Raw genomic sequence first — 13,721 nt, forward strand, 5'->3', positions numbered from 1 at the left:
GAACTCGAACTCACAGACCAGGAGATCATGACCTGAGCTGAAGTCAGCTGCTTAACCAACTGAGCCACCTAGACGACCCTACATTTACATCTTTAAAAAATTTTTTTAAATGTTTATTTTTGAGAGAGCTAGAGCATGTGTGGGGGAGGGGCAGAGAGAGAAGAAAACACAGAATCCAAAGCAGGCTCCAAGCTATCAGCACAGAGCCTGATGCAGGACTTGAGCCCAGAAACCTTGCGATCATGACCTGAGTGGAAGTAGGATGCTTAACTGACTGGGTCACCCAGGTGCTCCTATATTTACATCTTAAAGGCACGGGAGAAGAATGCAGGTTCCCCTGAAAACTTCGGTAAATAAGGGATAAATAGATATATAGGAGATAAATAGCGAGGTTTTGGAATCAGTAAAAGGAATAGGTGAACATCAAATGGCCTTTAGAGCTGGATTTCTAATTTTGCTAAGATTTGTAAGAGGTAGACAATTGCTCTCAATTCCTCTAAAGAATTGGGTTGCTATTTGAATGACTCATAGGTTGATCTACCCATCTAATTACATTATCTTTTTTTTTTTTTTAATCTTTTTTAAAAATAAAGACTTACGGGCGCCTGGGTGGCTCAGTCGGTTAAGCCTCCGGCTTTGGCTCAGGTCAGATCTCACGTTTGTGGGTTCGAGCCCCCTATCAGGCTCTGTGCTGACAGCTAGCTCAGAGCCTGGAGCCTGCTTCTGGTTCTGTGTCTCCTTCTCTCTCTGCCCCTCCCCCTCTCATGCTCTGTCTCTCTCTGTATCAAAAATAAATAAAACATTTAAAAAAAATTAAAAAAAAATAAAGACTTACAAAAACTTCAAAAGCTCGGGTACCTAATTTCATTTTAGCTTAGGGGAGGAGGCCTAAAAAAATATTCTTATCAGGCTCTGTATGCCAGCTTTCAATCTAGCCAATCTCCAGTCACAGAGCTACTTAAAAATTCTTTTAGGTGTCTTGTCAGTTTTCATCTGGGACAAACAGCAACATTTCTTGCCATATTGAATAACTCCCCCTTGGATGTAAGAGGGATTCCCAAAGAAAGTGCAAAAAGTAACTTATTTTCCTTTATTTTCTGGGTACCACAGACAGATCTGAGAGTGCTGACTGATAAGAATGTTCATCCTTAGCCAGCTTCTTCCAGTTTTTCCAGGATCCCATCTGTAGCTCCCTTTTTTACCAGAATTTGGCAAGATTTTTTAATTTTTTTTTAAATTTTTTAAAATATATTTTTAATGTTTTATTTATTTATTTTTAATACAGAGAGAGACAGAGCATGAGAGGGGGAGGGGCAGAGAGAGAAGGAGACACAGAACTGGAAGCAGGCTCCAGGCTCTGAGCTAGCTGTCAGCACAGAGCCTGACGCGGGGCTCGAACCCATGAACATGAGATCTGACCTGAGCCGAAGCCGGAGGCTTAACCGACTGAGCCACCCAGGCGCCCCAAGATTTTTTATTTTTAATGTTAGTTTTTCTTTGGCTATTTGAGAATAATGTAGAGTCCCACTTGGGAGGAACCTTCCTTTGAGGTCAGGTATGGGAATGACTGAAAGATCATTAACTTGGCAGACTTTTGTTTATGGTCCATAAAGGCAACTCATTACTACAACGAGTACTCAAATAGCGGAGGATAAAGGGAAACGGTAAGAATTATATCAGGTTTTTTTTTCTTTGCTTTTTGTTTTTTAAGTACTTTTTACAGCTTTAATTTTTCACTAGCCTTTTATAACAAATCTTTTAATAAAGCATTTTGGAATTTTGAAGCCTTTTGGAGTCTCCTGTATACCAATTGAAATAATATCCCATTCTGTTTGATTTTTAAGACTTGCTTTAAAATTTTTTTTTTAATGTTTTCTATTTTTGAGAGACAGAGGCAGCATGAGCAGGGGAGGATCAGAGAGAGAGGGGGAGACACAGAATCCAAGACAGGCTCCAGGCTCTGAGCTAGCTGTCAGCACAGAGCCTGATGGTCTCGAACCCACGAACCATGAGATCATGACCTGAGCCGATGCCAGATGCTTAACCAACTGAGCCACCCAGGCGCCCTGAAGGCTTGCTTTTAAGGGCACTTGTTAAATGGTCTTGTCTAATTGGAATATTTCAAATAATTGCCAGTGTAATTCTAGGTTGTGATTCCTTTGAGAACTGGTAGCAGTTTGGTAGGACCCTAGCCAGAATTAGAACTTAATTCTCCTTTTCTGTGCAGCCACATCTCGTCACAAATGTGTAACAAAAAAGCTTAGTAAGATTTTGCCACTTCTGTTAATAGTTATGTCTTCTGGACCATAGTTCTTAGGCATAAAATAAGAAGCAGTGCTGGAAAGAGGCATGCCTGACTCTTTAGAGTTTAAGGATCCCATAAGCCAAGTTCGGGTTTCTCAGAGCTGAGCTAAACCTGAAAGGGATGTGCCTCTGAGTTGGGAATTGTACGATATTTCTCGTTGCACAGAAATTTTCTTGAGTTTGGCAGGTGACCTAGTGTCAGCCTAACCAGTTCTGTGACCAACTTAACGTCAGAGTCTTTGAGTTAGGTAATGAATACTCTAACAGATCTGAAGTGTTCTGGCAGTGCCACCAATTTTTGTGGCTTTTTTTTTTTAACTTATGTGATTCCTATAAATTATAGCCCTTTATCTACACAAAATAAGACAAACGAATATGCGTACTCTAACATACCAGCAGCAATCATAGCATGTTACTGTAGACTGGCCAAGAGAAGGCTTTACATACCATCACGGATTCCTAGCATGGACTAAACCAGCAGACTCCAGTAAAATGGGGACTGTGGATTGGAACTGGGGAAAAGACTAAACCACCAAATCTCAGTAAGTGGGGACTAAAGACTGGCACTGGAAGGGTATTCCAAACGTTGTGGACTGAACCAAGAGGTAGGTTCAGTTTCAGGTTTCAGATGGAACTGTGTGCCAGCTCAGACTGACCCACTGAGGCCTGGACTGGAAAGTTAACTTACGAGCTCAATGCAAAGAAAATGGAGTGAGAACTGACAGGAACTCCCCAGTGGCCCTTGAAAATGCCAAAAAGAAAGTAAACTTGAGCATCTCATGGGGTACCACTTCTGTGGTTTTTTTTGTTGTCCCTAAAGCTGTCTTTAAGTCTCCTTTAGTCCTGCTGTTTTCACCAAATTTGTTAAATAACAAAAATTAAACTGAGTAAATTTAAAGATCAAATTGGCTTTATTCAGTTCACCAGTTGGGCAGCACCCCATGTACCAAATAAAAGAAGCTCCACCAAGCTGTAGAAAAGAAGAAGGTATATAAAAGCAGAAAGGGGGTGGAGAATGGAAATTATTAGTAAAGAATGCATTGTTTTAGGCAAGGTCACCCTCCTACAGGGAACGGAAAGGGTTTGTGGATGGATTATCTCACTAATGCCAACCAGTGAGATAATTCCATGTTGATTGACTACTGAGATAATTCCGTGTTAACTGGCTAAAGGTTACCATTCTTGAAAGGGTGGGGGTTGATTGAAACTGCTGTTAGATAGGTTGTTAGGTCTTGGCTTGCTGACATGGAGTTTAGAACCAGTTAATCCATTTGGGGGCCTGCTATCTCCTTTTTATTTTTTTAATTTTTATTTATTTATTTTTACATAATTTATTGTCAAGTTAGCTAACATACAAGTGTATACAGTGTCCTCTTGGCTTTAAGAGTAGATTCCTGTGATTCATCACTCATATACAACACCCAGTGCTCATCCCAGCAAGTGCCCTACTCCATGCCCATCACCCATTTGCCCCATCTCCATCAACCCTCTGTTCTCTGCACTTAAAAGCCTCTATGATTTGCCCCCCTCTCTGTTTGTAACTTTTTCTTTCCTTCCCTTCCCCCCACCATCTTCTGTTAAGCTTCTCAAATTCTAATTATGAGTGAAAACATATGATATCTGTCCTTCTTTAACTGACTTATTTCTCTTCTGTGTCTCCTTTTTAACAATATGAATTTTAGCAGGGGCAAAAACATTTATTCTATAGCAGTACTATAGCTAACAAAGTTAAAGAATTAAATAGTTAAGTAGCATAGGACTCTAACATCATCTGTTTCACAGGAGAGCAGTATAGAGCATCTGAAGACGTTCACGTTTGTAGGAAATTAGTCTGATGGCAGAAGGGGTAGACAATCATTTGTATGGATTCATAAATTATATAGTTTGTAATTCATATATGATTAGTAATTAATTCCTAGATACAGGTCATTAATAAATATGAACTATCCTTAGTTTAAGAGAACTGTTATGTTAAGAATTTTTCATAGCTTTCAAGAGAAAGAGTAACTGAACAGTAGTCTTAGAATATTTTTTCCTTCCTCCTAGATTTAAACAGTCAAGTTAAATCAAGCTGGGAAATCATGGCAGAAGGTGGATTCGATCCTTGTGAATGTGTTTGCTCTCATGAACATGCTATGAGAAGGCTGATCAATCTGGTGAGATAAATGGGATGGTCCTATTCAGCATTGAACTGTATCCCTTCTGTCCTGGGTTTTTTTTTTTTTTTTTTTCTTTTTTTGGTGGTTGGGGTGGGGGGAATGTTGGTTATTGGAGAATTTCCATCTGATGGTCACTAAAATTATTTCATAATTGAAATTCCACAATAGTTTAAGTCATAATGGTTAAAGTGCTTGCCAGCAAATCTTTTATTAGAGATTTTAAAAAACCAGATTGCTACCTTTATTCATGGTAGATTTTTGTTGGTGAAATCACCATCATGGGAAGGTAACACATTTGTGTATAGCCTTTTCCGTTCTGTATTAACAAATATATAATCCTCAGCTCTATGGAGCTTGTTTACCTGATAAAGTGCTACGAAATCACAGTTCCTGTTGTGACATGGTTCAAATCCTACTCCAATAAATGACATGGCAATAAAAATCTCTTTATAAAGCATTTCCAAATCGAAATCAATTATTTGTCAGAGGTAGGTTTCTGAACAACATGCTTTAGATAGTCGCATTGAATTGATTGTTGTGTTTACAAATTTGAATTTGTAAAGTTTGTTTCTAAAAATTTTTTTTTTGATGTTTATTTATATTTGAGAGAGAGCGTGTGAGCAGGGAGGGGCAGAGAGAGACAGAGACCAAAGCAGGCTCCAGGCTCTGAGCAGTCAGCCAGAGGCCTATGCGGGGCTTGAGCTCACGAACTGCAAGATCATGACCTGAGCCAAAGTCGACTGCTTAACTGACTGAGTCACCCAGGCACCCCGAATTTGTAAAGTTTTTAAGACTCCCCTAGTCTCTATTATCTTAAATACAAGGTTTTATACCTTTTTATGTACAAGAGAAGAAATTTGACTATTATTAACAGTAAAGTATACTGTATTATGTTAGACATAACATTTTGTTGTTCTAGAAAGCTCTTGTACAGAGGTATATTATCATAGATCAGGTAATAAAGGCAGGAACAAACATTTGCTCAAATATTTGAGCTGTTGGTAATTAATAAGCAGTTTTTCTGCTGACTCAGTGTCTATATGTGGTGATCAGAAGTGTGTTTCTTGTGAATGATACTCCTTTTAGAGTCAATATGTTAGGACTTAATGATCCTAAAGAATTTCTTAGAGGGAAATCAATAAAATAAGGACTTAAATATTTAATAAGACTGTGGCTATAGAAATAAAATGAGAATGTTATATCTCTGATACCTTGATGTAAAAATAGATGAGTCTGAGAAGAGAATATTTAAAATATTTTCTCTGATTTAGGATGTTAAATAGCTGATAGCTTTTACATCTAAATTTCAGGCTAAGTCAAAAAATTTTTTTTTCAAATTAATGTGATGCTAGGCACAAAATATATACTTGTAATTTGGTAAACTTTCCCAGGAGACCAGTTTTCAGTAAGCGTTACTACCCCTTTTTTTCTTAGTGTAATCTTTTTATTTTTAACATAGTGTCATGCTCTTTTCTCTTAGCTCTGGTGCTTTTTTTTTAGAGATGACTAAAACTAAACCCTACTTTTTATGATCCCCTGTATATTTTTGTTCTTTTTAGTAGATTGTCAGGAAAACCACGTTTAGCTTTGTTTTGTTTTTAATGGGCACATTCATGGTTGATGGGACATTATTTATAGCAATCCTAGTGTGAAGTACTTTATATGAAAAGAGGTTTTAGATTTTACAGATCTTTAAAAGCATACAGGGTACATCTTTTAGTCTATGTTAGACATACTGTTGGGTGGTCCTGGATGGGTGACCTGCTGGTGTATAACATGCTGCTAGCAGTATTGAAGATTCTAGAAGGGAGGAGAAACTCATTTAATTTCAGTGAGGAAACTTGCTAATTAGGCTTGATAGACGTTTATAAGACTGAGTTGTGCTTTATAATTTTTATTTCATCTTTTTTAAAATCCCAAATCAAGCAGCATTTTGGGGCCCATATCTACCTTATAGATATTAAGTACTTTCTAAACTGAAAGAGTGTCTTCTGAAATAAGGTCTCTAACTTCAGAAATTCAGAAATAATGTCTCTAACTTCAGAAATTCAGCAATGAGGTAGATCTCTAACTTCTATAAATTCAGAAATCTGAAATACTGTTTACTGTAGTGTTATTCCTAGTATAAGTTATAAACAACCTGAATGTCTACCAATAGTGGTTATATCATGGTTTGTTCATATGATGGAATCTTCTACAGAGGTTTAAAATCCTATCTTTGAAGACTATATCATAACATAAGGGAAATTATTATGTGAAATGTATAAAAGCAAGATCTAGAAATGGCATTTAACCGTGTCTTGCTTTTCTGTACCCACACATACCATATATACCTGTGCATAGGAAAAAAGGCTTGAAGAAAAGCCATTGAAGTGTTAATAGTGTTTATCTTTGGATTGTAGAATATTAGGTGAGAGGGTTTTTTAAAAATATTTTTCTGTGATATACTCAGAAAAAAGGTTATTTAACAGAAACAATCTTTTTTATTTTTCATTTTTTTCATTTAAACATTATCAGCACTCTTTCATACTATACTAGGTTTTCTACCTCTCATGCATTCATTATCTTCTCTTATACTTCAGAGGATCTGTTTTTAGTACCTTCATCTTATTAATACTCTTTGGAAGTCTAATCCCCCAGTCTATATTTTAAAATTAATGAGATGCTTCTCTATTGCAAATAGAGTATTACTCTATTACTCTATAGCTGATGGTATAAATTTTCTGTATTAGTTGTAACTACCAGAATTTAGATGTCTGCCTGTTCAGAAAACTCATGGGTATATATTGGTGATGACAGAACAGAGATTTTTCCTCATCTTTCTAAAAGCAGACATTTAACTCATCTCTGCAATAGAGTACATTCTCATTAATTTTAGGTTCTAATTGGGAATTTTTGTTATTTTTTACCTCATATAATCAAATTTGGTTTTCTTGTAGGTTAGAGAATTATCAATTCCTGATGATTTAAAGTGCTAATAGCAAGTAAAACCCTGGGGACATTGGGTTATTTATGGTTAGATCATTACTTGTGTACTGGGCTACAGTTTAGTTTTGCCTGCTTTTTGGAAATAGATGGGCTTTGCCAGAGGATATATTCAGCCTAGGAGCCATTAAGATTTTATCATTGTTTCCTTTACATTTTAATAAAGTTCTGTTCATTCACAACTTAAAACTAACTTCTTTTCCTAATTTAGTAATGATATCAGTTAAGGTTCTTTATTGCAGGTTATAGAAGTTCTGCCTGAATTAAGCAGAAAAAGACCTACTAGAAGGTTGTTTTGTGGCTCACACTGAGGAACCTGGCATGGAAAATGAATAGGACATGTCCTAACTCGGAGGCCTGGTCCGGCTCGTCCGCCCCGTCCGCTTGCATCCCCAGCTGGGACGGCACGCGGGTGCCCGTTGCGCTAGCTCGCCAGGTCTCCGCGCGCTCGTCCCCGGCTTTGAGCCGCTCGTCCCCGGCTTTGAGCGCGCCTCTGTCGCAGGTCCTCCTGAGGGAGGGAGAGAAAAAGGGGGCAGGAGAGGGAGACGCAGAGAGTAAAGACAGAACTCACGGTTTCCGATCAGGCAAGAAAGAGAGAGAGAGAGCTTTATTCAGAAAACTGTCTCTTATAAAGGTTTCAAGGCGGGGAAAACAAGGCAGCTGCTAGGAAACAGGGTCAAGGGATTAAGACTGGAGTAAAAGAGGAACCAGACTAAAGTGTTTTAGCACAGCGCCTGAGGGGCCGATACCACCCTGCCTGCAGGCGGTTGATCTTTGGTCTTTTGGCTTCTCTGACCGGGAGTGGCGCTCCCCTGCCTATTTTGCAACTCCCCTCAGAGAGTGACAAATCCGGCTAGGGAATGGCCAAGCAGCTGAGATCTTTGCTGCTCCCCACAAGGACAAAAGGGAGGGAAACAAAGCCTGACCGAGAAGGAACCAAAGTCACACCGCAGAGCTAGGACAGCCAAGATGCTGCTTGCTCCTGAATTCTAGATTTTCGTATATCCAAGTATTGATGTAACAGCTCTATTATAACTAGTAGACATGTTAACACATGGTGTGTGCATTACCAAACTTCTTGCCCCCAAGCTTAAACTTCATTGTTTCTTCTATTCACTCCATTACTTGGTTGCTGAGGCAATACCTTTTGTGTCAATTTTTACCCTTTCAGCCTCATAGCTAATGCAGAAACCAATACTTTTTGGCTCCCCCTTAAAAATATATCTAGAATCCAGACATTTCTCACACTTTCCATGCAACATCCTGCTCTAGTCTACATCAGCTCTTGCCTGGATTATTAAATTAGCCTCTTTATGAGTCTCCTTGCTTCCACCCCACTTTCTTCAAGTTTAGTTTTCACTACAGCAGCTGAAGTGATCTATTTTCGATAAAACAGATAATGGTCTCTTTCCCTCAAACTCCTGCATGGCACTTAAAATGAAAAAAATTTACAAAGCCCTACATGATCGGTCCCTCCTCCACCCCACTCTTCCCTTTTGCTCATTTTGTCTAATAGTTCTGTTCTCTTACAGGTCACACACAAATGATCGATAGTGTAAAGACTTTGGACTTTTCAATAGCAAAACTGAAAGGCATTGACATAGAGACCTTAAGTTCTGAAAGGAAATTATTACAGATCCAACATCCTGTATTCAACCAAAGTGTCAATCAAATAGGAGTCTTCAAAAATGCTATCTCATGCACCATTACTTAGGAAGTTACTAAAGGATGAACTAACTGTTTTTCACTAAAAAGAAGGCATAAACCAAGGAGGAAGACTAAGATTTGAGTGTATAAAGTGAGAGAGCTGGCGCATGCAAGAAGCAAAAGTAACTTCCAGGATAATGGTGAATGGAAATCCCAAGGTGATAGCTGTGCATCAGGTTTGTGGACGCAGACAGTTGGTTTGACTAAGAGGGTGTCATGTGCTCTAGCAGAGACTTTTTCAGAAGGATGAATTGATAGACTACCTGGTGAGTCTAGACATTTTGTGATCTAGAAAACAGAATAAGATGTCAAAGTCCTAGAAAACCAAGTAAATGGGGAAAAAAAGAATATTTAACTTGAAGGAAATATAGAAAATAGTACAGAAAAGAAAAACTAATTATAATTTACCACATGGTTCAAATGCGAAGAGCATTTACATAGTCATAATAATGTTAAAACTAACTTGAACTAAACCAATTTATGATAAAATTATTAGGAGATAGGAAGAGTGTACGTGTGTGTTGGGTTCAGAAAAGAGTGATCTAGGTCTTCATATTCTATACTGGTGAATCAATGGATATTGCTTAAAACTGAAAAATCAAGAAGTTAACAATAATGCATATTTATATATAAAGACATGGAGGTAAATACTAAAATAATCAGCTAAACTTTGAAAGTGGTTCCTCTGGGAGGGGAAATAGGTATGCAGAGATAGGAATTGCTTTTTTTCCCCGAAACAAACTTGTAGAAGTGTTTTTAACTCTAAATTGTATACATGAATAATAAAAATTAAAACGACAAACAAAAAGCAAAAAGAGAAGGTGTGAATCTGTTGGGTGGCTGAATATGTTGTGTATCTTTTTCCTCCAAGGAATGTAAAGTGACTGCCTGAGGCCTTTGCTACCAGCTAAAACCAGATCACTGCTTTCTAAGGAAAGAGAAAATATTCGTAGGTCTGGCTTCTATCTGGATGTTAAGGATCAAGAGAGAAGCCAGGGTAACCCCAGACCTCTAGTGGATGTAAAAGAGGAAGGAAAAGAAAGAATGTGTGATTTAGAAATGAAATGTACTGTATATAAAGCCTTAGAATGAAGCCTTCCCTCCTTTGAGCATTAAGATGGTCTCTCGCCTGCTTGCATGCTTCCTTGATAAGGAAAGCTGTTTGTATATGCTACTGTCACCAACGTGATCCTTTAAAAACTATAAAGAGAAGACAGCAGTTGAAGAAAATAAGAGGACTACAAGGTGGTTGGGCATAGCTACATTCAAAGACAAGATAAAATAATTAGATCTTTCTAATATGAAAAACCATTGTGCAAGTTATGGCTATAAAGGCAGGCTCATTTAAGTATGTTGTCTTGATCTTAAATATCACCAGCAACATGATTTTCTGAAATGGTGAATAGTTCTTCATAAAGCTGTAAACAAAACTAAGTATAATATTCCTTCGATTTAAATGCCAAATTCTAGTTAAACTCCTTGATAATTCAGTGTCAGATAACTAAGTATAATATTCTTTCGATTTAAATGCTAAATTCTAATTAAATTCCTTGATAATTCAGTGTCAGGTAACTAAGTATAATATTCTTTCGATTTAAATGCTAAATTCTAGTTAAATTCCTTGATAATTCAGTGTCAGGTAACCAAAAAATGTCTTATTGTTGTAATTTTTTTTAATGTGCTTAGATTAAAGGCTCAGATTTTTCAGGCAGGACATTTGAAAGTAAGCCAGTCTCAGCATCCAAAGATCTGCTTCTCGGATACCCAGGAGGTCCTGGTATGGACACACTGGAGAACATTTGAGTCAGGGGAGAATTAGAGTTTTAAAAAATTAAAAAGCAGAGGTGCGGGTAGCTCAGTTGGTTAAGGGACCTACTCTATTTCTGCTCAGGTCATGATCTCAGGTTTGTGGGTTTGAGCTCCGTGTCAAGCTCCACGCTGTCAGTACAGAGCCTCCTTGATACCCTCTCTCTCTCTCTCTCTCTCTCTCCCTCTCTTTCTGCCCCTCCCCCACTCATGCATATGCACTCTCTCAAAATAAATAAACATCAAAAAAAGAGGAAATTCGAATAAGCTTATGAAGGTACACAAGAAGAAAGAAACGTAGTTCATAGAAAGCACATAGAAAGTAAAATATTATGTGTGAATGGGTTTTGATCCCCTATTAAAAGAGATAGATAGAGTTTTGAAATGTTGTTTACAAGGAAGACAGTTACTAGGGCATTTGGGTGGCTCAGTCAGTTGAGTGTCTGACTCTTGATCTTGGCTCAGGTCATGATCCTATAATCATGGGATTGAGCCCCGCATTGGGCTCCACACTCAGCATGGAGGCTGCTCTCTCTCTCTCTCTCTCTCTCTCTCTCTGTCTCTCTCTAAAAAAAAAAAAAAAGACACTGAAAACAAAATATTATGGATATGTGATACAGGAGTGAGGAAGAAACTATTTCAAAAGAATGCAATACTCCTAATCTTAGCCACAATATTATTCAAAGCTAAAATAAATTGAACACAAATAATGACAAAATATAGAATTCACCAAAAAAATATGGACCTTTATGTCTTGAACAATGGAAAATACAAAAACTGTTAGAAATACAAGAAGAAACATACTGTAGAAGTATCTGAGAAATGATAGTGAAAGCCATAGAGATGCCTTTGCAGGTTGGAGTGTGAGAATATGTAGGGGATGTGTTTGTGCGTGTGTGTGTGTAGATCAGTATACTATGCTTGCAAATACACAGAAATGGTTTCCAAGGGGTATTCCTAGAGCTCATAATAATGGTTAGATTGAGGAGTTCCAAGTTAGTCTGGGTACTAGTTTAAGCCCCTGATGTAAGTTTTCCTTTTACAATTGAGGAAATTGAGGTACAGAAAGGTTAAATCACTATTCCCATGTGTCAGAGCTGAGCAGAGAGTGGCAGAGGCACATTCAACTCTGACGGTTTAGCTCTAGGCCCTGTGCTGTTTCTTATCTTTTTTTTTTTTTTTTTTTTTTTAGTAATTTTTTAAGCTTATTTATTTTGAAAGAGAGAGAGAGGGTGCAAGCAGGGGAGGGGCAGAGAGAGGGAGGGAGAGAGAGAGAATCCCAGGCAAGGCCCTGCACCACCAGCATGGAGCCCACTGTGGGTCTTGAACCCACTAACCCTGAGATTATGACCTGAGCCAAAACCAAGAGTTGGTCACTTGACCAACTGAGCCACCTAGGGTGCCCTTGCCTTATGCTCTTTCTTTAGTGCCCTGTTCAGTTCTGCTGCCTGTTGGTCTCCTTCAAGCACCTTTACAAACACTGTATTTGTAATCAAGGGAGCATTAGAAGGATAAAAGAAAGCAATGAAGAGAGGTTCTTCACTGTATTTTTACATTTTAAAACTGTGAATGTAGTACCTAATCAAATAACCTTAAAAATAAAACTCTGGAGGCATCTGGGTGGCTCAGTTGGATAAGCGGCTGACTTTGGCTCAGGTCATGATCTTGTGGTTTGTGAGTTTGAGCTCCTTACTGGGATTTGTGCTGACAGCTCAGAGCCTGGAGCCTGCTTCAGATTCTGTGTCTCCCTCTCTCTCTGTCCTTCCCCTGCTCATGCTGGCTGTCTCTCTCTCTCTTTCTCTCTCTCTCTCTCTCTCAAAAATAAATGAACATTAAAAAAAATTAAAGAAAAAAACCTCTTCATACAACTCTTGATCTTGGGATTCTGAATTCAAGCCCCTCTTTGGGTACAGATATTACTTAAATAAATAAAACTTAAAAAAAAAACTTTGTAAGCTACTTTAAAGGCATTAGAAACAGTAAAATTATATACAGTGTTTAGTACAGACTTTTTACACTGAAGAATAAAATTTGTGAATGTACTATTACATGATTTGGAAAAAATATGTTTAAGTTTCCTGTAATTCTTTTTTTAAAATATTTATTTTGAGAGAGAGAGGAAAAGAGAGTGTGTGTGAGAGCGTATGGAGGAGGGGCAGAGAGGGAGAGAATGAGAGCATGACCTAAGCTAAAATCAGGAGTGGGACGCTCAACCAACTGAGCCACCCAGATGCCCCTAGCTTTCCAGTAATTCTAATAAGACTTTCTTCTCTTCTTACATTCTTTCGTTTTTAGGTTGATAGATTTTTTTCTCATCATGTAAAAATATATATAAAAATAGAAAAAACTTGTGTTCTCCTAAGGCAAATGGCCACAATAGCAGTTCAGTGCTTTTTTAAAAAAAATTTATTTATTATTATTTTTTTTAAATTTATTTTTGAGAGGCGCCTGGGTGGCTCAGTCGGTTGAGCAGCCGGCTTCGGCTCAGGTCACATCTCACGTTTGTGGGTTCGAGCCCTGCATCAGGCTCTGTGCTGACAGCTAGCTCAGAACCTGGAGCCTGCTTCAGATTCTGTGTCTCCCTCTCTCTCTGCCCCTCCCCCTCTCATGCTCTGTCTCTCTCTGCATCAACAATAAATAAAACATTAAAAAAATTTATTTTTGAGAGACAGAGACAGTGCGAGCAGCGGAGGGTCAGAGAGAGAGAGGGAGACACAGAATACACCCAAAGCAGGCTCCAGGCACTGAGCTAGCTGCCAG

General features: G+C 38.2%; 1 protein-coding gene across 4 annotated transcripts in view; it reads left to right on the forward strand.

Moving 5' to 3' along the window:
- SMIM14 (small integral membrane protein 14) overlaps positions 1 to 13,721 on the forward strand; it is an 88,607-nt gene that overhangs the window by 31,623 nt on the left and 43,263 nt on the right. For all 4 annotated transcript variants that reach the window (XM_029947152.1, XM_029947169.1, XM_029947160.1 and 1 more), the window contains one exon: positions 4,351 to 4,460. In XM_029947152.1, the coding sequence (XP_029803012.1) occupies positions 4,351 to 4,460 (110 nt within the window). The remainder of the gene's footprint in view (positions 1 to 4,350; positions 4,461 to 13,721) is intronic.

This window comes from Suricata suricatta, chromosome 1 (assembly GCF_006229205.1).
Source record: "Suricata suricatta isolate VVHF042 chromosome 1, meerkat_22Aug2017_6uvM2_HiC, whole genome shotgun sequence".
In the NCBI taxonomy this organism is placed as follows: domain Eukaryota; kingdom Metazoa; phylum Chordata; class Mammalia; order Carnivora; family Herpestidae; genus Suricata; species Suricata suricatta.